Source organism: Hippoglossus hippoglossus, chromosome 4 (assembly GCF_009819705.1).
Source record: "Hippoglossus hippoglossus isolate fHipHip1 chromosome 4, fHipHip1.pri, whole genome shotgun sequence".
NCBI classification, from domain to species: Eukaryota; Metazoa; Chordata; class Actinopteri; order Pleuronectiformes; family Pleuronectidae; genus Hippoglossus; species Hippoglossus hippoglossus.
The window spans coordinates 12,320,973-12,346,204 of record NC_047154.1 but is presented as its reverse complement, the minus strand read 5'-3'; the positions used below and the strand labels follow the sequence as shown (position 1 = coordinate 12,346,204).

At 42.9% G+C, this 25,232-nt stretch overlaps 2 protein-coding genes across 5 annotated transcripts; one reads left to right on the top strand and one right to left on the bottom strand.

The window, feature by feature from the left end:
- Positions 1-188: 188 nt before the first annotated feature.
- On the bottom strand, positions 189-5,186 carry haus8 (HAUS augmin like complex subunit 8). The gene is made up of 10 exons (XM_034584024.1): positions 4,916-5,186; positions 4,552-4,616; positions 3,785-3,846; positions 3,471-3,597; positions 3,120-3,230; positions 2,933-3,036; positions 2,639-2,797; positions 2,053-2,194; positions 1,406-1,547; positions 189-491 (listed from the first exon to the last, which is right to left on the bottom strand). Exons 1-10 carry the CDS (start codon positions 4,972-4,974, stop codon positions 365-367), a joined length of 1,098 nt encoding a protein of 365 aa, XP_034439915.1. The 5' UTR covers positions 4,975-5,186; the 3' UTR covers positions 189-364.
- foxe3 (forkhead box E3) lies at positions 395-23,710 on the top strand. Of its 4 annotated transcripts, none has more exons than XR_004613719.1 (2): positions 395-520; positions 18,673-18,869. XR_004613719.1 is itself a non-coding variant. In XM_034584020.1 (2 exons), exon 2 carries the CDS (start codon positions 22,330-22,332, stop codon positions 23,596-23,598), a length of 1,269 nt encoding a protein of 422 aa, XP_034439911.1. In that variant the 5' UTR covers positions 408-520; positions 22,128-22,329; the 3' UTR covers positions 23,599-23,710. The 4 variants fall into 4 exon arrangements, 1 of the variants encoding a protein (XP_034439911.1); XM_034584020.1 differs by lacking the exon at positions 18,673-18,869 and adding an exon at positions 22,128-23,710 and having other exon boundaries at positions 408-520; XR_004613721.1 differs by lacking the exon at positions 395-520 and adding an exon at positions 14,040-14,269.
- Positions 23,711-25,232: the final 1,522 nt, after the last annotated feature.

Here is a 25,232-nt window from a genome sequence, read left to right as displayed (position 1 = left end):
CTGTTAACAAAACTTCATGTCAAGTTAGTTTGATAATAAAAACATCAGCTTTGAAAGCATCTTCATGTTACGTAAACAACATAAAACATTTAAGCCTAGAACCTAACATACAACTCTGCTCATGTGTTTTCTCCCAGCAGTAAGACACCATTTTTTTTACCATGTTGACTGTTCAATTGATATTTTATATTGTTTTCTATTTACTAACAATGTTTTATCTATACACAGTATCAGTCATTGTTTTTGCACTTCATATTTACATTTACAAATTCATAATACAGCACACAAAATGTCACAAATGGCACAAAGGCAATTGGGGTTATCAAAGTGCATTTGCTATGTATCCCATGCTGTGTGGCATCTTTCACTGTTTGGGGCAGTAAAGCTCGTGGGTTCTTGCAGGACCGAGCTGCTCTTCCTCCACGGCCTGCTGGACGAGGATTGTATGTCGACAGGCTGATGAAGACAGCTCCAGCAGCTCTGAAAATGCACTGGACAAAAATGGATGCAACAGCAATGTGTGAGTACAGGTGTAATCTAACCTTTCGGTTCTACTGATTAATTGGCTGTGTTCAATTCCTTACAAATACATTTACTTTTTTAGAAAGAATTACAATATTTAGCTATTTAATGAAAACGTTTTGAATGGACAGTCAAAACCAAGCACTTCTAGCATACATGTATGTAACAGTGTTTTTATTGTAATACCCATATATCTGTGTGTATTATTGGCTCAAGGGCGCCCTCCCTTAGAGGTAGTAGGTAAATGCCCCTGCCAGTTTATGAGACGGCCCCAAGGTTAATTTCACAGTGCAGCCCCGTGTACAGATTGTATGTAATAATGTGTGTGTCCATTATATGATTATATGTGCACTGTAAGTCACATAAATGTTAACCACATATCATAAGAAGTGTTATGAGTGGGTCGCTGATATGTTCAAATAAAGGCATGTTACACTTTCTCAGTTAGCTTGCTCGCCTATGTGCTGAAAATAACGTTCTTTAGTAGTGTGCCACGTGCAAGCTGCCTGTTGCGAGCCAATTATATGACTGACCAGTACATATTCTGCCAGATACATATTCTTGTATTTGTTATACTTGGCTGTATTGGGACACTGCCAGTTTATGAGAGATGGACCAGGATGTGCTGGGTGGCAGTTGCCTATTACAAGCCAACTGCATAATTAACCAGTACATTTTCTATTCCTGTTAAGATAATAAATGGCAGCATAATGTTCTTCATTATCAAAGCAGAGCAAGGAATTGTTAGAGCCAGCCAGTTAGAGCAAAGTGTTGCTGAGTTACACAAACAGTGAAATCCTCTGTGACATAACAAAAGAGCTATGAATCAAAACACTAACAAGGGAGGCCATGTATATACAGCGTCCTCTGCATATGTGCCTACCCTGAAAGCTGCTGGCTGATGTCTTTTGATGTCATTTTGATGTTCCTGAGGCACTCAAGAGAGGTGCTGTTGTCCTTATAATCTCCCTCTGTACAGCCCAGCAACAGCTGCTCACTCTCCTTCAGGCAAACCTCAGCTTTATCTATGGGTAGATACAGGACAAAAGGATTATCATACAATTTAGAATAAGTTCGTAACACATCACATAATTTCTTGTTACTCACACTGGTTAGGTCACATGGAATAATACTAATAAATAAGATCAATTTCAATCAGCACATGAAACAAATTGTCAGAATCCAGAAGCGCATTGTTTAAAAGTGAATAAACAATATCTAAACATCAGTGACCGATATGACACCAGTATCTGCCAAAGCGACAATAACACAGGGTATTTACCATACGATTTTTGTATTGTAGTGTATTTTTTGGTTTATGCGCCTGTCGGCTGTTGAAGATAACATGACTATGTTGGTAAAATTTTATAGACATTAACATACACCAATTCATTTACCAATGTAAAAATAATGTGATTCCAATGTTAGTTTTTTTTTGTGCTATTAACAATGTTGTTTTTTGTACCTACAGCTTTTAACTATTTCATCTTTTGTTTTTATTTTTTATCTTTTAAACAAGGTAACTACAACCTAGAAATTCCCTTCGGTCTCCATCAATGTAGAAGTTCTTGACAGGCAGCTCATGTCTGGTGGTGTCAACCGCGGTTGCAAAAGAGTTGTAGTGCTCCGTGAACTGCTGCGCAGCTCCTGCCACAGGAGTCAGTGCAGCAATCTGGGATGGAAAATGATAAAATTAGAAGGAGGAGAATCCTACATTCATAGTGTTTATACACAAACACTGATCTTTACATAAAAAAAACTATACAACCACCAATTCACCAGCTGTTTATTATCAATCAGCAAAGTCGTGACCAAGGAAGCCTCAATATGAGTATGACAATGTAGCGAAGTGTCTCCAGCAATAAATACAGTTATAGTATTAAGACACTCTGCCGTACAGATGGACTTTTATATTTATATTACAAGCAAAATCATGATTTATAGCAACAAGACATTTCTGAAGTAGGTTCCAAATTCAGCTATGATCAGTATGATTGTTGCTGGTTGACAAAAATGTGACATTCTCTTTATGTCTTTCATTACAAATCATTCACAATATAGTTTAATGTAACACAATGAAAAAGGCAGTGCAGTACGAAAGAAAACGTTTCTTGACCTGCAAATCCAGCAACTCATTCATCACCCTGTTCTTCTCTGCTAGCAGGTACTGGCGCTTCTTCTCATGGACGTCCTTATGCAGCGCCTCGTCTTCCTCCATTATCTGCAGGATCTTTGCCTCTGCCTCAGCCTTGAGTTTTGCAGTATTGCTCTCCATCTTCAGTCAAATGTCAAAGAGACAGAAGCAAATCAGTCACAGCATGGGACACTTGGCAAGATTTCTATTCCCCATGGAACAGTGGTCTTGACTTAAGCAGATACGTTGAAAACAGTTTACACATGACTGATTCACCTTAGCTGTGAGGTATGCCAGTCGTAATGTTTGCAACTCAATGTCCCTCTTCTCCTCTTCTGGGTTTCTCTCGGGTTCTGCTGCATTTTCCATCACTGTTTTCTCTTTGATAAGAGAGACATTTGAAAGAAAACGTATTGGATTGTCCCTTTTGTAATTGAAATTTAAAGGGTTTAAATCTGTTTACCTTTAATGACTGAAATATCAAACTCTGGTCGAAAGCAGGATCCAACTGAGAAAGTAGACTGTAGAATACTTTCCCCGAGTATTGACGGTTCTGTTTCACGTGACATGATGGCTATAAGACAAATGAATATGCAAATGTTATCTATATCATAAAGATAATCTCATAGTCCCAAAACTAAGAGGAAACATGTTGTCAGAAAAGAACTATGCACTTCTTAACAAATCGTATAATACACCTTTATATAACTTTACACATACAAAACACATTCTTTAAAGCAGTTAATGTGCTGTAAAAATTCTCAGGATCTGTTATAAAATGTGTGTATACAAATTCATAATTATTACCACTTACATGTTGCAAGAGCCTGTGGGGCCATGGAGCGTCTTGGTGACATGCCCAGCTTTGGTCTGACACCACTGGGCTTAGGTGAGATAGGCCTCAGTGGCACAGCAATAGACTCGTTGGTCAGCGAGTTACTCTGTCAATGGTTAGGAGATTATTTAATAAAGCACAGATGTGTATCATCGAAGGTACGACAGCGACAAACTGAGAGGGATTGCTTCACTTGAACTGCATATGAACAGGTCATACAGACGGAGAAATAACCATCGCAAAAATACGAAAACTGTAAAAAAACAACAACAAAAAACAAAGAGAAGCAATACCTTCGAAAGTGATGACTTCTCAGCAGACTGCATATATCGAGACTTGACTATGGTTCCACTTGCTAAAGTTTGATGAAGACATTTTGACAATAATAGACAGAAAGAAACAGTATTAAAATTGATAGAGCTCTGTTATGATTCATCAAGTAAATATGTCATGTCTCATGTGAGCTGCAAACGCCCCTTTAATGGAAATAAAAACATTCAACATGTGTACATTTTCTGAGTGAAATTATTTTCCAAATCCACTGTTGTTTTTTTAGGTGGGAGGGGGAGAGTAACCAAAATGTTCCTACACTGCCCAGGGGTCCACCATCTCAAGATTATTATACATCTTCAACAAATTAAACTGGCTGTACAGCAGGCCTGATCACTCCATCGGGAATGGACCAATATAGTAAAGGTGTAAAGTATAATGATTACAAAACACATAGCTTGTCTCAAGTCAGAGTTAAAGTGTCACAGTGGTTTCATCCTACAGTATATCACAATACCAGATCGTAGACACAGTTCCTTTGCATCCCAAGAACATTTACAAAAACACTGAGGCAAGGTTACAACATAGAGCAAATGAAACATCATAATTTGCACAATTCAGGCAGATTTGATGTATGAGTGTCACTATAAAGTCGTTTTTGAAGAGGAATCGTGGAGAGATTTAAGAATTTGTGGGGTGTATGTCATATCTGCAAGGTGGCAGCATTATCAAAACTAATTCAACCAATCGACAAACTCAGAAAAACAATGAAGTTAAAACAAATACTTACTCTTGACACTTTTCCTCCCGGTCCCGCTGGTGTTGGTTTTATTCGCATTGCTCCCACTTTTCGAGCTGGAACAGACACAAAACGGTCGCACTGTTAGAAACCGTCCCGACCCAACGCTAAGCTAACATGTTAGCATCGCTTCCTGTAAGTTACACTTCACAAAAAGAACTGTTGCTTTGACAGGCAACTTGTTCACCATTTATAAAAGGGGACTTCACTGCTAAATAAAAACAGTACAACCTAATGTTTTAATTAAAATGACGCAGCCTTTGCTGACGTTTCTATATATGAACTTCTCCTAAAGTGAAACTGACCACAAATCTACAAGGCACTCGCTTAAAAGAAGGAGAAATCAAATGACTACCTTAAAGCGTCGGTGCTTTTTAAAGCACTTGGTGCTATTGTTGTTCTTCTCGACGCCATAATGCTTTGTTTTGAAAGATTTCGGTGGAGAGAAGGAAACTTGTCCTGAAGCTACATCTTCATGAGAAGCGCTTCTTTCTGCTGCTGAGTGACAAACACAGGACGGAGTGGTTTGAGAAAGACCCGCCTGTACGCCAGCTTAGTCAGCCCCCAGAAACAAACAGTGATACATTGGTTCCGCTCTTCTTCTTCCTCTTCTCTGCACTTGTGTGGCGGACTGCAAATGTTGAAAGTGAATGCTGACATCTAGTGTACTGGAGTGTGTACTGTCACACTCATACATTAAGTTATAAATAAACAAACAAATGAATAAATGAATGCATACTATTATTTCCCATACAACTTTAAATCAAGCTCCAGTCTGCTGAACTGATTATTTATTAATGAAAAGCAGCAGTTTAAATACATGCCCAAGGACACTTTGTCATGCAAATAGGAAAAACTGAGATCGAACTGCCAACCTTCTGGTTGGAAGACGACCACTCTTCCCCTCAGCCACAGCCGCCCCTAATCCACGAAATATGGATGGATGGATGAATGGATGGATGGACGGTCGATAGATAGATAGATAGATAGATAGATAGATAGATAGATAGATAGATAGATAGATAGATAGATAGATAGATAGATAGATAGATAGATAGATAAATAGATAGAGTTGGCTACATTTTGAGGTACTTACATATGTGCAAACAAACAACTCAGATATAAATGTTTATTTTTCTTGCTGTTTAAAGTGTGTTTATCATGTAGTTCATTTTCAAAGCACAGTTAAAAGTGTGATGCTACTGATCTTACTCAATTGGAAGCTCACCCGTCCCCCCACATACGACCGCTGGATTAAGGAAATTCTCTGTAATTTAAAACTCGAAAAAACTTAGATTTTCACTTTCAAGATCTACCAAGGTATTCCAAGATACATGGAGCCCTTTCCTTGACTTTTTTAACGCCCTTCATCTGTCTCCGGACTTGGAAGAAGCCTCTCACTCACTCCTACTACACCCCACACTCCTGTACTACTGTGGTAGCTGCTCACCCCTTAATCCCACTCCCTCCCCCTTCTACTTATCCATTTATTCAATATACATACATACGTAATTAGTATTATCCCCCCCCTTTTTTAAAAATTTAATTTAATTTATTTTCTTTATTGTGCTGCTCGGCAGCCGTTGTTCTGTATGTGTGTGTGTGTGTGTGTTTGTGGACGTCTGTTGGAGTGTTGTTTGTCCCGGTCGGGGCCCGACCTGAGCTGGGTGGGTTTTGGGTGGGTTGTGGGGGGCATGGGTCAAGGATATTACTGACTTACTACTGTACACTCCTGCTGTATCAGTCACTGTTTATGACCATTGTATGTCATGTCATTGGAAAATTCAAATAAAAACAGTTGAAAAGAAATAAAAAAGTGTGATGCTATAGATCAAAGGAGGTTACTATGACAACTAATCAGAATGTTCGGAAAAACAATGTTGCACTTTCATCAGCTGCAGACAAACGTCAGTTGCACCCACGATCCTGAAGAGAGCAGAAGCATTTTGAACTCTTCACGATCCTCAACCAAACTTGAGCCCAAGTTTCTGACGTGCTGTTCTTTGTCGACCATGCAGCACCAAGACAGTGTGACGAGCCTCAGAGCGGAACTCTTCCAAGCTAACGGTCAGATTAAGGTTCTCGAAGAGGGAAACTCGTCTCTGCAGGAGCAGGTCGAGCAGCTCCAGGAGCAGCTGAAAGAAAGAGATGGACTCTTACGAAAAGAGACCAAGAAACGGCGTGGTCGCTTCAGGGCCTACGTGGACGTCCTGAACCAGCTCACTGAGTATCAGGCCAAATGTGAGACTCTGGAGACCCGTCTGCACCATGTGCCGGCTCAGCCTGAAACAAGCTGGAGCAGAGAGGTGGAGGTCGACCAGGAAAAACAGGATCTGAAGAAGCAGGTCAACCTGCTCAAGACCGGACAGAGGACGCTTGAAGATGAGCTGAAAAAGAAGGACGAGCTCATCGTGACCGCAACCAAGAGACGGCGTATTCAAACCAATGCCTACCTTGACAGCCTGGCCATGCTCACGGTCAAAGAAAAGGAGGTGAACAAAAGTCAGGCAGAGACACAGGAGGCAAGGCTGTGGCAGGAGATGACTCAGACTGAGGGAGTGAGCAGCAGTAAGGTGGAGGCCGTCGAAAAAGAAAATGAGACTCTGAAGGAGCAAGTTCACAAACTAAAAGGTGAACACACAAAGCTCCAGGACGAAGTCAGACATAAGGAGGAGCTGGTGAAAAAGGAAATCAGCAAAAGACAAGCTTCTACCAAGTCGTACCTCGCCTCCCAGCACAAGCTCAGTGACATGGAGAACGAGCTGGACAGCGTAGAGAGGAAGTGGAGGAGAAAGGTGGAGCAGCTGGAGACAGTGAAGGTGGAGGAGCAAGATGAACTGCAGGTCGAGCAGCTCCAGGAGCAGCTGAAAGTAAGAGATGAACTCTTACGAAAAGAGACCAAGAAACGGCGTGCTCGCTTCAGGGCCTTCGTGGACGTCCTGAACCAGCTCACTGAGTATCAGGCCAAATGTGAGACTCTGGAGACCTGTCTGCACCAGGAGCCGGTTCAGCCTGAAACAAGCTGGAGCAGAGAGGCGGAGGATCTGAAGAAGCAGGTCAACCTGCTCAAGACCGGACAGAGGAGGCTTGAAGATGAGCTGAAAAAGAAGGATGAGCTCATTGTCACCGCAACCAAGAGACGGCGTATTCAAACCAATGCCTACCTTGACAGCCTGGCCATGCTCACGGTCAAAGAAAAGGAGGTGAACAAAAGTCAGGCAGAGACACAGGAGGCAAGGCTGCGGCAGGAGATGACTCAGACTGAGGGAGTGAGCAGCAGTCAGATGGAGGCCGTTGAAAAAGAAAATGAGACTCAAGTTCACAAACTAAAAGGTGAACACACAAAGCTCCAGGATGAAGTCAGACATAAGGAGGAGCTGGTGAAAAAGGAATTCAGGAAAAGACAAGCTTCTACCAAGTTGTACTTCGCCTCCGAGCTGGACAGCGTAAAGAGGAAGTGGAGGAGCAAGGTGGAGCAGCTGGAGACATCGAAGATGGAGGACCAAGATGAACTCCTGAAACAGGAGACAGATTATCCTCCAAAGAAGAGAGGAATGAGAGGACGTTTGCCCTGAAACCTTGTACCCTTCATCCCTTCTTATCCCACCCACTCCCTACTATAATATAATACAATAATATATGTATAACATTTACCTGTGTGTTTTTCTGAATATAAATAAATGATTCATGATTCTTATATATTACTACAGTGTTGGTTTTGTTTGTTAGTTTCTATATTTAAATACATCACAAGTCGACAATAGGAGTTCACATATCGTTGTGAATCAATTAGTGTGTGAATCATCGTGGTGATGAGTGGAGTCTTCATGCTCTTAAAGAGACAACTGAGAGGAACAAAATTAAATATCATTAATGCGTCTTTTACACCAAACCCACTGAGAAGAGGCGACTGACTCCCAGAAGAATTTGCTTCTCTGTTTTTTAACCTGCCTGACAAAAATCATTCTCATGTTTGTTTTACCCACAGCTGAGCCACACCTAGTTAATTTTTACCATTAACTATTAATTAACATGAATATGTAAATTGACCTGTTACACTTAATGTCTGCAGGTTAACTCCAGGTACCCAGCCCAGTGCAGAACTCGGATGTGACACAGAAATACACTCAAATACACTGTTTTAACCCCATTGTGAGATTGTGAGAGCTTTTCACGCTGAGAATTCTGTGCAAAAGTAGTGAATATGCTGATAGATAGACAGAAAGATAGATAGATAGATAGATAGATAGATAGATAGATAGATAGATAGATAGATAGATAGATAGATAGATAGATAGATAGATAGATAGATAGATAGATAGATAGATAGATAGATAGATAGATAGAGTTGGCTACATTTTGAGGTACTTACATATGTGCAAATAAACAACTCAGATAAAAATGTTTATATTTTCTTGCTGTTTAAAGTATGTTTATCATGTAGTTCATTTTCAAAGCACAGTTAAAAGTGTGATGCTACTGATCTTACTCAATTGGAAGCTCACCCGTCCCACCACACACGACCGCTGGATTAAGGAAGTTCTCTGTAATTTAAAACTCGAAAAAACTTAGATTTTCACTTTCAGGATCTACCAAGGTATTCCAAGATACATGGAGCCCTTTCCTGGACTTTTTTAACGACCTTAATCTGTCTCCGGACTTGGAAGAAGCCTTTATTGTGCTGCTCGGCAGCCGTTGTTCTGTATGTGTGTGTGTGTGTGTGTTTGTGGACGTCTGATGGAGTGTTGTTTGTCCCGGTCAGGACCTGACCTGAGCTGGGTGGGTTGTGGGGGGCATGGGTCAAGGATATTACTGACATACTACTGTACACTCCTGCTGTATCAGTTACTTTTTATGACCATTGTATGTCATTGGAAAATTCAAATAAAAACAGTTGAAAAGAAATAAAAAAGTGTGATGCTATAGATCAAAGGAGGTTACTATGACAACTAATCAGAATGTTCGGAAAAACAATGTTGCACTTTCATCAGCTGCAGACAAACGTCAGTTGCACCCACGATCCTGAAGAGAGCAGAAGCATTTTGAACTCTCCACGATCCTCAACCAAACTTGAGCCCAAGTTTCTGACGTGCTTTTCTTTGTCGACCATGCAGCACCAAGACAGTGTGACGAGCCTCAGAGCGGAACTCTTCCAAGCTAACGGTCAGATTAAGGTTCTCGAAGAGGGAAACTCGTCTCTGCAGGAGCAGGTCGAGCAGCTCCAGGAGCAGCTGAAAGAAAGAGATGGACTCTTACGAAAAGAGACCAAGAAACGGCGTGCTCGCTTCAGGGCCTACGTGGACGTCCTGAACCAGCTCACTGAGTATCAGGCCAAATGTGAGACTCTGGAGACCCGTCTGCACCAGGAGCCGGCTCAGCCTGAAACAAGCTGGAGCAGAGAGGTGGAGGTCGACCAGGAAAAACAGGATCTGAAGAAGCAGGTCAACCTGCTCAAGACCGGACAGAGGACGCTTGAAGATGAGCTGAAAAAGAAGGACGAGCTCATCGTGACCGCAACCAAGAGACGGCGTATTCAAACCAATGCCTACCTTGACAGCCTGGCCATGCTCACGGTCAAAGAAAAGGAGGTGAACAAAAGTCAGGCAGAGACACAGGAGGCAAGGCTGCGGCAGGAGATGACTCAGACTGAGGGAGTGAGCAGCAGTAAGGTGGAGGCCGTCGAAAAAGAAAATGAGACTCTGAAGGAGCAAGTTCACAAACTAAAAGGTGAACACACAAAGCTCCAGGACGAAGTCAGACATACGGAGGAGCTGGTGAAAAAGGAAATCAGCAAAAGACAAGCTTCTACTAAGTCGTACCTCGCCTCCCAGCACAAGCTCAGTGACATGGAGAACGAGCTGAACAGCGTAGAGAGGCAGTGGAGGAGAAAGGTGGAGCAGCTGGAGACAGTGAAGGTGGAGGACAAAGATGAACTGCAGGTTGAGCAGCTCCAGGAGCAGCTGAAAGTAAGAGATGAACTCTTACGAAAAGAGACCAAGAAACGGCGTGCTCGCTTCAGGGCCTTCGTGGACGTCCTGAACCAGCTCACTGAGTATCAGGCCAAATGTGAGACTCTGGAGACCCGTCTGCACCAGGAGCCGGTTCAGCCTGAAACAAGCTGGAGCAGAGAGGCGGAGGATCTGAAGAAGCAGGTCAACCTGCTCAAGACCGGACAGAGGAGGCTTGAAGATGAGCTGAAAAAGAAGGACGAGCTCATCGTCACCGAAACAAAAAGACGGCGTATTCAAATTAATGCCTACCTTGACAGCCTGGCCATGCTCACGGTCAAAGAAAAGGAGGTGAACAAAAGTCAGGCAGAGACACAGGAGGCAAGGCTGCGGCAGGAGATGACTCAGACTGAGGGAGTGAGCAGCAGTCAGATGGAGGCCGTCGAAAAAGAAAATGAGACTCAAGTTCACAAACTAAAAGGTGAACACACAAAGCTCCAGGATGAAGTCAGACATAAGGAGGAGCTGGTGAAAAAGGAATTCAGGAAAAGACAAGCTTCTACCAAGTTGTACTTCGCCTCCGAGCTGGACAGCGTAAAGAGGAAGTGGAGGAGCAAAGTGGAGCAGCTGGAGACAAAGAAGGTGGAGGACCAAGATGAACTCCTGAAACAGAAGACAGATTATCCTCCAAAGAAGAGAGGAATGAGAGGACGTTTGCCCTGAAACCTTGTACCCTTCATCCCTTCTTAACCCACCCACTCCCTACTATAATATAATACAATAATATATGTACAACATTTACCTGTGTGTTTTTCTGAATATAAATAAATGATTCATGATTCTTATATATTACTACAGTGTTGGTTTTGTTTGTTAGTTTCTATATTTAAATACATCACAAGTCGACAATAGGAGTTCACATATTGTGGGGGGCATGGGTCAAGGATATTACTGACATACTACTGTACACTCCTGCTGTATCAGTTACTTTTTATGACCATTGTATGTCATTGGAAAATTCAAATAAAAACAGTTGAAAAGAAATAAAAAAGTGTGATGCTATAGATCAAAGGAGGTTACTATGACAACTAATCAGAATGTTCGGAAAAACAATGTTGCACTTTCATCAGCTGCAGACAAACGTCAGTTGCACCCACGATCCTGAAGAAAGCAGAAGCATTTTGAACTCTACACGATCCTCAACCAAACTTGAGCCCAAGTTTCTGACGTGCTTTTCTTTGTCGACCATGCAGCACCAAGACAGTGTGACGAGCCTCAGAGCGGAACTCTTCCAAGCTAACGGTCAGATTAAGGTTCTCGAAGAGGGAAACTCGTCTCTGCAGGAGCAGGTCGAGCAGCTCCAGGAGCAGCTGAAAGAAAGAGATGGACTCTTACGAAAAGAGACCAAGAAACGGCGTGCTCGCTTCAGGGCCTACGTGGACGTCCTGAACCAGCTCACTGAGTATCAGGCCAAATGTGAGACTCTGGAGACCCGTCTGCACCAGGAGCCGGCTCAGCCTGAAACAAGCTGGAGCAGAGAGGTGGAGGTCGACCAGGAAAAACAGGATCTGAAGAAGCAGGTCAACCTGCTCAAGACCGGACAGAGGACGCTTGAAGATGAGCTGAAAAAGAAGGACGAGCTCATCGTGACCGCAACCAAGAGACGGCGTATTCAAACCAATGCCTACCTTGACAGCCTGGCCATGCTCACGGTCAAAGAAAAGGAGGTGAACAAAAGTCAGGCAGAGACACAGGAGGCAAGGCTGCGGCAGGAGATGACTCAGACTGAGGGAGTGAGCAGCAGTAAGGTGGAGGCCGTCGAAAAAGAAAATGAGACTCTGAAGGAGCAAGTTCACAAACTAAAAGGTGAACACACAAAGCTCCAGGATGAAGTCAGACAGAAGGCGGAGCTGGTGAAAAAGGAAATCAGCAAAAGACAAGCTTCTACTAAGTCGTACCTCGCCTCCCAGCACAAGCTCAGTGACATGGAGAACGAGCTGGACAGCGTAGAGAGGCAGTGGAGGAGAAAGGTGGAGCAGCTGGAGACAGTGAAGGTGGAGGAGCAAGATGAACTGCAGGTTGAGCAGCTCCAGGAGCAGCTGAAAGTAAGAGATGAACTCTTACGAAAAGAGACCAAGAAACGGCGTGCTCGCTTCAGGGCCTTCGTGGACGTCCTGAACCAGCTCACTGAGTATCAGGCCAAATGTGAGACTCTGGAGACCCGTCTGCACCAGGAGCCGGTTCAGCCTGAAACAAGCTGGAGCAGAGAGGCGGAGGATCTGAAGAAGCAGGTCAACCTGCTCAAGACCGGACAGAGGAGGCTTGAAGATGAGCTGAAAAAGAAGGACGAGCTCATCGTCACCGAAACCAAGAGACGGCGTATTCAAACCAATGCCTACCTTGACAGCCTGGCCATGCTCACGGTCAAAGAAAAGGAGGTGAACAAAAGTCAGGCAGAGACACAGGAGGCAAGGCTGCGGCAGGAGATGACTCAGACTGAGGGAGTGAGCAGCAGTGAGGTGGAGGCCGTCGAAAAAGAAAATGAGACTCAAGTTCACAAACTAAAAGGTGAACACACAAAGCTCCAGGATGAAGTCAGACATAAGGAGGAGCTGGTGAAAAAGGAATTCAGGAAAAGACAAGCTTCTACCAAGTTGTACTTCGCCTCTGAGCTGGACAGCGTAAAGAGGAAGTGGAGGAGCAAGGTGGAGCAGCTGGAGACAAAGAAGGTGGAGGACCAAGATGAACTCCTGAAACAGAAGACAGATTATCCTCCAAAGAAGAGAGGAATGAGAGGACGTTTGCCCTGAAACCTTGTACCCTTCATCCCTTCTTAACCCACCCACTCCCTACTATAATATAATACAATAATATATGTATAACATTTACCTGTGTGTTTTTCTGAATATAAATAAATGATTCATGATTCTTATATATTACTATAGTGTTGGTTTTGTTTGTTAGTTTCTATATTTAAATACATCACAAGTCGACAATAGGAGTTCACATATCGTTGTGAATCAATTAGTGTGTGAATCATCGTGGTGATGAGTGGAGTCTTCATGCTCTTAAAGAGACAACTGAGAGGAACAAAATTAAATATCATTAATGCGTCTTTTACACTTTACACTTCTCTGTTTTTTAACCTGCCTGACAAAAATCATTCTCATGTTTGTTTTACCCACAGCTGAGCCACACCTAGTTAATTTTTACCATTAACTATTAATTAACATGAATATGTAAATTGACCTGTTACACTTAATGTCTGCAGGTTAACTCCAGGTACCCAGCCCAGTGCAGAACTCGGATGTGACACAGAAATACACTCAAATACACTGTTTTAACCCCATTGTGAGATTGTGAGGGCTTTTCACGCTGAGAATTCTGTGCAAAAGTAGTGAATATGCTGATAGATAGACAGATGGATAGATAGTGAATTCGATTTTAGCTTCACATGTCATCTCTCCTCCTGCAGTAATGTATTTTTAATCATCCAAGTTGTAAACAAAATAAACAAATGCTCGTGGGAGCTATATGATATACGCACAGCTTTTGGATTCTGTTGTACAGTTCATTTGACATTTTACTGCATGATTGGAAAATAAATGTTAGAGAAAGAATGCAACATTTGCTCTGCGTTGACTTCAGGTGGCGTGGAAACCCACAGTTGTCCTAGTAACCACTAGATGGGTGTAAGAGTCTGCAGGATCAGACCAGTCCTCACCAGTGAGTCCTTGGAAAGCTGTGTAAACACTGATCAGGTCACTAGACCATCACAGGAATAATAGTGACGACTGACTGATATTTAGTACATGCAGGAAATACTGTCCCCTGTCCATCTAACTTACATGTGTGTAATTGGGGCACCCTGAGGGTACCCACACAGACACAGAGGAGAAGTGCAACTTCAAGCCTTGATTTTGATCACTGTCATCCAGTGGAGATGATAACCCCTCATGTGCATGTACCTGCATGTATGCATCTTCATCCCGTTTGTGTGCACATCAGCTCAGCAAATTCTCCTACCTGTAAGTTTACTGGGTGACTGTGTATACAAGTCTTAAAGGACATAATGGGTGCTGATCCCACCGGTCTGAGCTGGTCTTGGACAACAGGGAGGACAATAGGCGGAGAGTGGGTGTGGGACTGGGTGGTAAACACTGGTCCACTACTTCTGTCCCAAGTCACTTCCACAGACTTGGATGGTTAAACCTCCGGGGTTTAGAGATGGAAAACACTGGTTGCTGAAAATGTAAAGTAATAATTTAACAGGAATTTTACTCTGCATCCTTCACTATCTTGTAATATTTTTTACATATGCTATTATTTTTAATTAGATGAATCAGATTTTCTATTCTCTGGATAACATGACCTTTCAGCTTTAATGAATCTTGAATGATGAAGGTTGAACATTTACGTTTGGCACAATAATTGTAATTTTGTGTGTGTGTGTGTGTCCGTCCCACTTTATCAGCCTGTGTAAAGGCCGGGTGCTATCGTCGCTCTACTCTCTCTCAGTGTAATAAAGCCTTGAGGCAGGCTGCTGCGTGACTGCATGCTGGCTGTCCATCTCTCACCACCATGCAATGCCCCGACCAGTAGCTGCTCTGAGGTGAACAACTGCTGCTGTTGATGATGAGCCCGACACGAGCAGCGTTCACTCCTTTATTTTGATATTGATGTTTTTTTGCTTTTACAGTATAAACCTATTTATTGGCGTCGTGGTTTCCTTTTACTTTTCTCTGGAGTAAAAAGATGAGATCGAGTCCAAGGCTGAGGAGCTGAAATGAAAGAGTGAGAAGTGCACGCTGAAAGACAGAAGTATAGAGACACGGAGAGGCTGAATGAGGGTCCTTGTCTCCTCTCTGAGCCCACCTCTCGTGCCTCTCTCTCTGCTCCGAAACTCTGACGTCCGATGAACGATCCGTCTATGTCACTGTGACCTCACTGATACTCAATTTTGCCACATTTCAGGGCGATAAAAATGTGAGATGAAACAGCTTAACTCGTGTTCTGGGTGAAGTGAAAGAAAATTTGTGTTGCGCTCTCCTAACACATGTATGAACACATGAATACACACACATGCACACTCACACGAACCAGCCGTGCAGCCCACACACCAGCCCCTCTTCCCTTTGCGGTAAGCTGTTACTCATCACTACCCAGTCGGGCAGTCTGGTCCACATAGGCATCCAGGAATGCCTTGGATAAACATCGCCTTATACAGTTAAAACCAAATAACAGTATTTGCAGCATTTAGTTGGATATCTGAGAAAAAACCCATCATTCTAAATCCGATTATTATGCATTTGCTTGTGGGTACATGTAAGAAATAGTTGTAATCTCATTTAGTCCTCTGACCATTTACCCTAGTTTACCCTTATAATGTATTTAAAATATTTTTTTTACAGCCCATATCCACAATTTGACTCGACAATCTGTACTAAGATGAGAGTGAGGAAAAACTTTTAACAAGGAAAAATGCAGAAACCTCCGGAGAGGAATCTGAGTGATTCCTCTCCCAAGACGGACAGAAGTGAAATAGGCGTCACATGTACAAAATAACAATATTTACAACATTCATGAGTTGCAGCCAAATCCAATACAATTGAAGGAACTGGGGGACCACACAAATAAAACTAAAATGCCTCCATACTGCTCCTGTGGTGTCATCCAAGTGTCCGTAAGCCCTGACATTCAAATTCGACTCGATAGGATACATTTACATCATGTTTTTAGCCTAAATGTCCACTGATCTTCTCCTGCCTGGAGCCATGTTCACGTATGCATGCACACACAAGCTCTGGCCCAAGGGTGCGAGGTAGCATTGCAAGTTCCAGTAGAGTCGCTGCATAGCTGCAGTTACTGCTGAGTATTGCTGATGTCGTCAAGTGCCCCTTCTTTCTCTGAGATATTTGTCATGCTAATTGCAAGCAAATCTTTACAAATGATTTTTGTTATTTTGGATTCAGTGTACTAGTTGACCTCCTGGATTCATTTCCTGTTCTCTCTGTAGAAACCACACATAACTACCATTTATAATGGAACGAGAAGAGGACTGTAGACTTGCCTTGTTTCATTAAACCTCTTTAGTAGAGGACACTGTCTCATAGTGTTCTTACAGGACATGCTGTGGTGGTTGCCAGTCAGCATCTGGGCAATTGATTCTCTAGGAGTCATACTTCAAAACAGCTGCATAACTGCTCCAAAGCCGACCTGAGCCAGCTCCATGTAAGCTTTATCAAAAAGGAACATTTTGATCAGGATCCTAAAATACAGAGGGTCTGTTTCTTCTTACTCTGCAGCAAAAACACTTCAGTCCTTTCCTGGTGTAGAAGTGCCCTTTTATTTTTGGCCACCTCACCTCTGAAGAGCAGACAGGTGTACGATTTCATGTGTTTGATCTTAATTGTACCAGTGGCCCTCGCTACAGGAAAGCAACTGAGGAGAAATCTAAGCACCCAGCCTGAAGCTCCCAGTGTTAAGTCAGTAAGCTTCTCTGTGTTAGCTCACTGTGGTGAGCAGTGGAGTATTAGGACAGTGTTTACTTCTTACCTTCATTAAATCTTAATGGCGGTTCTACTGATCATTTAATTTCACACAAATTTCCAAATCTGCACACTTTGGTTGTATTCCTTTGGGGGTCACATGACCACAGCAACAGCTTTATAAGAATGGACAAACGACAATAGCCAATAGTCACTCTGAAAACGATGTAAGAGTACATGTGTAAAGAAGAGTTGGATGATTCTCTGTATTTCTTAGAAGATGAGAAATGTCTGCATATCAGTTGATGCTCTCACAAACTTTTCATTTTACCTCCCAGGACGTTTCCAGCACAGGCCCTTCTTCAGATATAAGGACAAAGGAGAGACACCATACATATTTGTAATAATGTATAATATTATAATTGGATCATTATAATTTGTATGTAATCAGTATAGTTAGAAATGTTTACCTTTATGAAATGTTTTATTGTTAACATTACATCAATTTTATCTTACTTTATTTATCTTTGTTCTCATTTTACAACATCGTCATTTGGGTAGATTGGTCAGGAAGGGCCTGTGCCCGAAACGTTACCACCTGGGAGGTCAAATAAAACATTTCAACTTGTGGGCGAACTTTTCCCAACTTCTGGTTTTTCTTCGCCTCAGTCCAGCACCTCAAGTTTGGATGTGCATGCTGTTGTATCCTTTCTGAACTTAATTTCTTTCTTACACCCCATGTCCTCATAGAGGGCTGAAAGCAGTCTCAAAGAAACACCACAGCCATCAGATGTCCCGAAGGCTCGTTTTCCACCTCATGCGTGTGTGTCGCTCACCTCCTAATTGCTTAAAGACAGTGCTTATCTTCTCAGGATGTGACCTCAGCTTGGTGTTCACTATTGAGGATGAACCCTGCAGCATGCCTGCTTGAGGTGCTGGATGCTGGGGGATTTCCTTACATCAGTGCAGGTCAAAGGTTCATGTTCCTCAGCGGAGAGAGAATTGAAGAAACTGCAGCATCTTTCTATACCAGGTCGAAGAAGTTTCTCACTGATTAATCTTAAATGTGGCATGTGGCATTCAAATGAGGCATTCAAATGACAATTAAGTTAAAGATACTTGCACGTGTTGCTTCGTGATATAAGAGTCTGTGTCTTTTGTACTCGTATCTCTATGCCTAGCACCCATGTGAATTTTTGCGAATGAAGGATGAGCACCCTATAAGCAAGCATGACTGGCTGTGTGTGTGTGTGTGTGTGTGTGTGTGTGTGTGTGTGTGTGTGTGTGTGTGTGTGTGTGTGTGGGTGTGTGTGTGTGTGGGTGTTGGTGTGTGTGTGTGTGTGAGAACCATGTGCGGTGCTTTAGCAGGGCAGTGTAGCGTGCAGTGCAGGAGTGAGCAGAGGCGGCCCTGTCCAGCGCAGCCCCTGTACCCTGGTAATCCCTACGTTTTCAGGAGCCCTGGCCCGTACTTGATGAGCTTGAGCAAGAAAAAGGTTGCACTCTCTCGTGTGTTTCTCTCTCTCTCTCTCTTTCCCTTTCTGTCTGTCACTCTTTTATTCCCCCTGTTTTTCTCATGCCCCCCCCCAGCCGTCCCCTGGAGCCACTTTGCGAATGAATGGAGCCCAAGTGTTTGCTCAGCAACTCCATTTGTCGCTCTGTCCCTTTATATTTCTCAGGATTTCAAGGGGAAGAGAAGCTGCAGACCAACTACCACCAGAGAAAACCATACAGAAAACTGGAGAATAGGGAATGCAACGCACATCCCTGCAAGCCTTCAAATGCACAGACGTAGACTGCATTCTGCAATTTTGAAAGAAGACTCAATATTTAGGGTCACCAATGAAAGAGTTGGTTGCAATGTTTAGGAGAAGCACAAACATCCAACTGCTATTGCAACAATGTCTTACTGGGTTTCTGTCTGTCATAGAAACTGCAAGCTAATGGTTGAGATAAAACTTCTGTTTTTGTTTCGCACTTTTAGTTTTCTGTATAAGAGCAAGCAAATATATAAAGAATTTAATCCAAATAGAAACTGTCTCTTTTTGGAGTGAAGTCATTTATTAAAAGTATCCTTGGTGTAGAACTTGGCTGAGAAAATGAGGACTTACTAAATGTAATTTTCTTTATCTACAAAATTCATCAGAACATGAGCAGGATTTTAAAATATTCATATGTTGGTCTATGCATCATCATTTATTTAGGTGATAATTTTGTTATTAATACCAATATACCAAAACCGCTTATTCAGACAAATATGTTTTTGGCATTGCCTTTTATTTTCTATTCTTTGATCAGGTTTATACATTAAAATGGGGTTAAGGCAACAGTTAGAAATCCTTAATACACCAGTTGAGACAATAATATGTGTTTTTGTGCAATAAAGGAATATTACAAGATTACAGCTGTATTATATAACAGCAATACCAAACCCAATTGTGACTATTTACCATGATTCTCACAGGATGAAATATTTTTTTATATTTGAGGATAAGTAAAGGAGTTTTCATTCCATCATTGTAATTGGCTCTCGGCTCTTACAGGATACAAACAGGCCCATAATTTGGCAGTAAAATAGCAGATATCAGACATCTTTATTTTACAGTAACACTTGGTGGAACTGGAGACAATCATTCACTAACATATGCACGTGCATGTTGGTTCATGGTTGTGTAGAATACTGTGGGTAAAAATGGTAAACACATACACTGACCACAGTACAGGACGAGGGTACAGGGAGCGTTGAGGTGTGTATAGGGGAGACTCTGGGCGGGTGGTGGGGCGGTTCGGGAGGGGAGGGGATTAACAAGAGGCCGCAGGCCCCGAGGCAGAGGGCCTGTTTCCTGGCCTGAGCCCCTGTTTGTCCTGCCTGACCTGACAGCTCTGGGGGCAGATCCTGCTTGGATACAGTCCCGCTCCCACGCCTGTCTGAAGCTGTTAGCCATGAGTAGCTAGCCGGGCTTAGTGTCGTCTGAGCTGCGGCTGGGTCGGGGAGGGGTCCAGTCATCTGTGAGTGTGGAGGTGGAAGGGGGGGGTGGGTGGGTGGCTACCAGGCACTTTGTGTTGGTGGAGCGAGGGTGTCGGGGAAACAGTGAGCAGTTATGACTAATGACTTTGGTTGGATCATTTTTGCATCATCCCTGCCAGAGGGACGGATAACAATAGCGTCTCAAATATCAATCATGAATCAATGAACCTGTATGAATGCAGAGGCTCAAATTGGTGATAAATTAAAGGAAACGTCAGCATAAACTTAAATCAGGTGTTTGGTCAGTATACGTATGCTATATTGTCAAGAAATAAGGGACTTTGACATAGATTCTTCATCATTCTTCCTCAGGATATTCACTTTTTTGGTGTTTTGATAATGGCAGATGAAAAAACTGATCTAATAACTTGATCTAAAATCTCTTCGAAGTAATGAAGTAGATTGATGGGGACTATAAAGGCTGTGGTATATGATGCACATCATTTTAAGACCCATTAAACTACAATGTCCCTTTCGTCTTTGTCTATGGAAACTACCTAATTCATTGTTTTTCAGGTTATCCTGATTTGTCATTAGGCTCATAAGCGTCCCTGCAACTTGAGGCTGCCTGCTGGACTCAACCCAGACATCGTGGTATCGCTCACGACAATCCTCAGCACCTCTCCCTGTGTTGTGTTGTTGAAAGTGATGGCAGCAGGTCACCTCTGTGTGTATCTTACCCTTTGTAATTAACTTCAACCCTCCATTTGCCTAAATAATCAATTAGAAGCACCATCCTCATGCTTGTGTTTGGAGGCTGTTGTCTGCATACCAATTGTGCGCGGAGCTATGTTTTCACTTCGAAAATCCATAAGATAACACCTCTCCTCTCCGGGCCAGGGCGCTGTTTGATTATCACTCTCCAAAAATGAAATTGAAATGAAGGGATATTTACTTTTCTTCCCCAAAAGCTTTGATAGCTCAATTGCTTGTTTTCAGTGGCTTGTTATTATTTTTCAATTGGTGGATTGGCAGTTGGGTTGTAGTAGCACAGAGCAGCTCTGCGGGTGTTGTTTCTGCCCTGGATAGACACAGAGCGGCCGCTGAAAGCCCGGAGAGGACAGCAGCGCGGCAGAGTCGGAGATAGAAGAGGTCGTCGATGGATCTCTGTTAAACATTAAAGGCTCCAAATAGCAACCACTGTGGTTTTCCACATCACTACGGCAGGTATTATCATGAGCAATATAGGCCAGTGGATCTCATGTGGGGCTCTGTGTCTCACTCCTGTAGAAGGTCTGTGAAAAGCTTCCAGATTCATCCACTAAAATTATTATATTTCGACATTCAGTTGTGACCTGGTGAGAAAAGCTTTATAATACACACATGTCGAATATCTTTCTAAAACATGTATCTTACATTGTAAATATGATATGTCAAATTGAGGGACATACATGAGGGGGGTTCCTGGAATATTTTCCTGGAACCTTTCTGCCCCCGTCCCCCAAAATAACTGTGCCAGAGACTTGCAACCCCCATTATCTCAAAGGATGTTCATTTGAACGAGTTCATAAAAAATTCACCTACGTGCACACGTTTCAATGTTTCCTGTGGTGCTGTCAAATGAACCTGCTGCAACTGATGCTGTCGCCGATCTGTCGTAATCACCTCAGGGGCCACGTGGAGATGAAGAAACTCGAGAGGGTTATTGATTATTTGAGTGTTAAATAGTTTAAATAAGATATTTAACATTGTTTTTAAATTGTTTTTGATTTTAGGAAATCATCTCCTAATCATCACCACCCTCCTTCTGTGTCTCACAATCCTCAAGGGGGTCAGTTTGGGCACCACTTTTGTAGGGGGCCCTTAGCTGAGGGATATAATTCTTTATCTGGACTGTTGAGATGATAAAAGGCCTTTTTGTAAAATAAAGTTGTTTTTTTAACTAATTCCTAAAAATCCCATTAAACCCCAAGACACCATAGGACCGAAAACTAACTACTATAAGACAACAATGAATAATACCTCAAACATTTTACTCCATAACTGCGAAATCATGTACTTTAGAGTTTAACATGATATCACAGTAGAACTTATAGGTTCCTATGAGTCAGAGGGAATATTAAACTTTTCTTCTGGGCTCTGTCCTCCTGCCTCCATCGTCACCAGAGAGCCAGTGGCGTCATTCCTGCCCTGCCTTATAAAGCTGTCAACGCCTTTCTCTCACCTGGACTAACACACACAAACACCAGGGCACGACAGTCCGGGCTATTACTGGACAGAAGAGGACCAGTCCGTGCCTGACTTTTCTTTTTATTCGGGTATTTCCCCCCCTCAGCTGAAGATTTGGAGCCTTTACATTATTTCTTTTATGAATCTGGCAAATTATTCTTACTTCTCTGGCATGTGCAACATGACCGCAGAGACGCAGCACTCGCCCGCCGAGGCCAGTCCTGTCGTCCTGTCTCCAAACGTCAGCCTGGACTCGCCGCTGCCTCCTGCGCCGCCCCTGATGCTGCAGGCCCGGACCAGCAAGGACAACATCCTGATCAAGTCCGAGCCCAGAGGGACCAGCCCCGGCGCGGAGGACGGAGCCGCCCTGGGCCAGACCGAGGAGCACCTGCCCACCGGGAGCCGCCGGAGGAAGAGGCCCGTCCAGAGGGGGAAACCTCCCTACAGCTACATCGCCCTCATCGCCATGGCCATCGCCAACTCCCCCGAGAGGAAGCTCACCCTGGGGGGCATCTACAAGTTCATCATGGAGCGGTTCCCCTTCTACAGGGAGAACTCCAAGAAGTGGCAGAACTCCATCCGCCACAACCTCACCCTCAACGACTGCTTCGTGAAGATCCCCCGGGAGCCCGGCCGACCAGGTAAAGGAAACTACTGGACCTTGGACCCCGCCGCCGAGGACATGTTTGACAACGGGAGCTTCCTGAGGAGGAGGAAGAGGTTCAAGCGCACAGATGTGAGCACTTACCCCGGGTACATGCAGAGCTCCAGCGCCTTTACCCCAACCCCAATGGGCAGACCCTCGTACCCCAACACCCTGTACGCCGGGATAGGGTCTGGTTATGGCTCCCAGCTGACGGCCACATCCCCGCATCATCCCGCCATGCTGCATCACTACCAGACCTCCGCGGGGGTCGGCCAGGGACAGCCGCGCATGTTCAGCATCGACAACATCATCAGCCAGCAGTCGGTGGTGCAGAGCGGCCCGGGGGGGGACCTCAGCTCCCAGGCGCTGGGGCTGGGTGGCGGTGACCTGGGCAACATGACCTCCAGCTGCTCGGTCACCGGCACCGACCCGTCTGCGTGCTTCCAGAACCAGTCGATCAACCCCTCGGGGAACATGCTGGGCAGGAACAGCGGGAACATCGGCTCCAATCTGGTCGCCGGGTACCCCTACTCATCCTCGGCCTCTCCTCCAAACCTGCCCGCCATGAACCAGTCCGGGTTCTCCCCGGGGAGCTCCCAGGTTTACTGCTCCGGCAACCGGCTCTCCCTGCCGGCCCTGCGCCCGGGCTCCTGCGCCGAGCACACGGAGCAGCTGCTGGGCCTCTCCAGCCCCATGAACTCCTACAACAACACCTACATGAGACAAGCCAACTTTGCATCAGGGTTAGACCGGTACATGTGAGACTTTATCTGCGATAAAAGGTCCAAACTATTCACAGAAATATGGGTTAAATAGTCCCACATTGAAAAAGATGCCCAGTGAGTCCATGCGTAATGAAACACAATTAGGCCTGAATCCATATTCAGGCCTAATTGTGAATAGTAAAACATAAATGGCCCCTGTCAGAATATTATTGGGATATTATATATATTCCAAAATGTCTTAAATTGCTGAATATTGCTTCTCAATATACGTTTCTGTAAGACTTAATTTTACTTTTTCCAAAAGTAGAAACGAAATGACTCACAATGACCGAGCCTCATGCAAATACATTCCTATTTAAAAGGTGTAAAGCCATTTAAATCCGTTTGACACATTCCATGACTGTATGTCGACTTTAATGTTTTTTATTGTGACACATTTCGTTCATATTTCCTGTGTTTTACAGTTTTTTTTAAAAAAAGTTCGTTATATTATTCGTCAGTTGTTCTTTTTCATGTAAATAGTTTGTATAAAAACTTTAGTAAAAGACAAGTGTTTTTATTGGTGAAGACAGGTGTTCTGAAAATAAATGCATTTTTTAAATAATTGTTGTCTTTGTTTTTTGACTATTTAAATGTAATTCTAAGTGATTCCGTTCCAGAAGGTTGATTCAAATCGTTTTTCCTATATATTGCTCCACTGATCAGTAACAACTATCATTTGTATAAAGTTTATTCAGATTTTGGCAACAGGACTACAAATCTGAACTGAAAATAAAAAATCATATTTAGACAAATAAGGTATTTTTATGATTATTATTTAAGTGTTGCACCCAACTTCCGATCTTTAAATATTGGCCTGTGGTAAGACAAATTACATGTTTAATGTTAGCCTTGTTTCACTAACACAAGGTAAACACATGGCATGTGTGTCACATAAATTTTGATATTAAAAAACATATTAAACCTTTATAGCAAATAGGCTATTATGAGCAGAACAGATGTAAAAGTTAGTAGAGTCAGTAATTAGAAACAAATAACAACATTCATCATCATCATCATCTCACTAAAAAACAGATTACAGACTACCGGAGTAGTTGTTGAGTTGTAACCTCTCAAACTGTAAAACACAAAACCATCTATTCAGCTTTAACTTGGTTTGAAACCTGAAATAAAGGCCTGTCATTAAAAACTGGGAGAAATCGTCTTGCCAGTACAAACAACATATGTAAAAGAATCACAAGTAGCCTGTAAATTCTCTTTTACACTTTTAATATCACTTCAGAGATAATAATAATAATAATAATAATAATAATCTTTATCACAGTTTAACTTGCAGGTTGAACGGTAACAGCTAAGAGTTTTGCCTTGTAATTAGTTTTTGTTTTCCACTTAAAAATGTCTTATTTAACTCAATTTGTCTTTTTGCTCTTTTCAGGATCACTTCAGCAATAATCATTGTATTAGAAATTCTCATTTCTAAGCTTTGTTATAGGACAATCATTCACTAACATACAGTCATATACGACAAATGGTTTTCTGATACAGTATTTTTTACAATATTTGTATGACACACTTGTGTAATGCACCAGCACTTCACTGCACATCCACGGACAGGACAAGATAAGATCACATGAAGTTCTTGCCACAACCAAAATATGTTTTACATAACTT

Excerpts from the sequence above, each read along its gene's own strand:
- foxe3 (XM_034584020.1), top strand. The coding sequence starts at position 22,330 with ATGAATCTGGCAAATTATTCTTACTTCTCTGGCATGTGCAACATGACC.
- haus8 (XM_034584024.1), bottom strand. The coding sequence starts at position 4,974 with ATGGCGTCGAGAAGAACAACAATAGCACCAAGTGCTTTAAAAAGCACC. Across the intron at positions 4,617-4,915 it reads AAAAGCACCGACGCTTTAAG|CTCGAAAAGTGGGAGCAATG; the intron begins GTAGTCATTTGA and ends TGTCTGTTCCAG. Across the intron at positions 3,231-3,470 it reads CCCACAGGCTCTTGCAACAT|CCATCATGTCACGTGAAACA; the intron begins GTAAGTGGTAAT and ends TTTGTCTTATAG.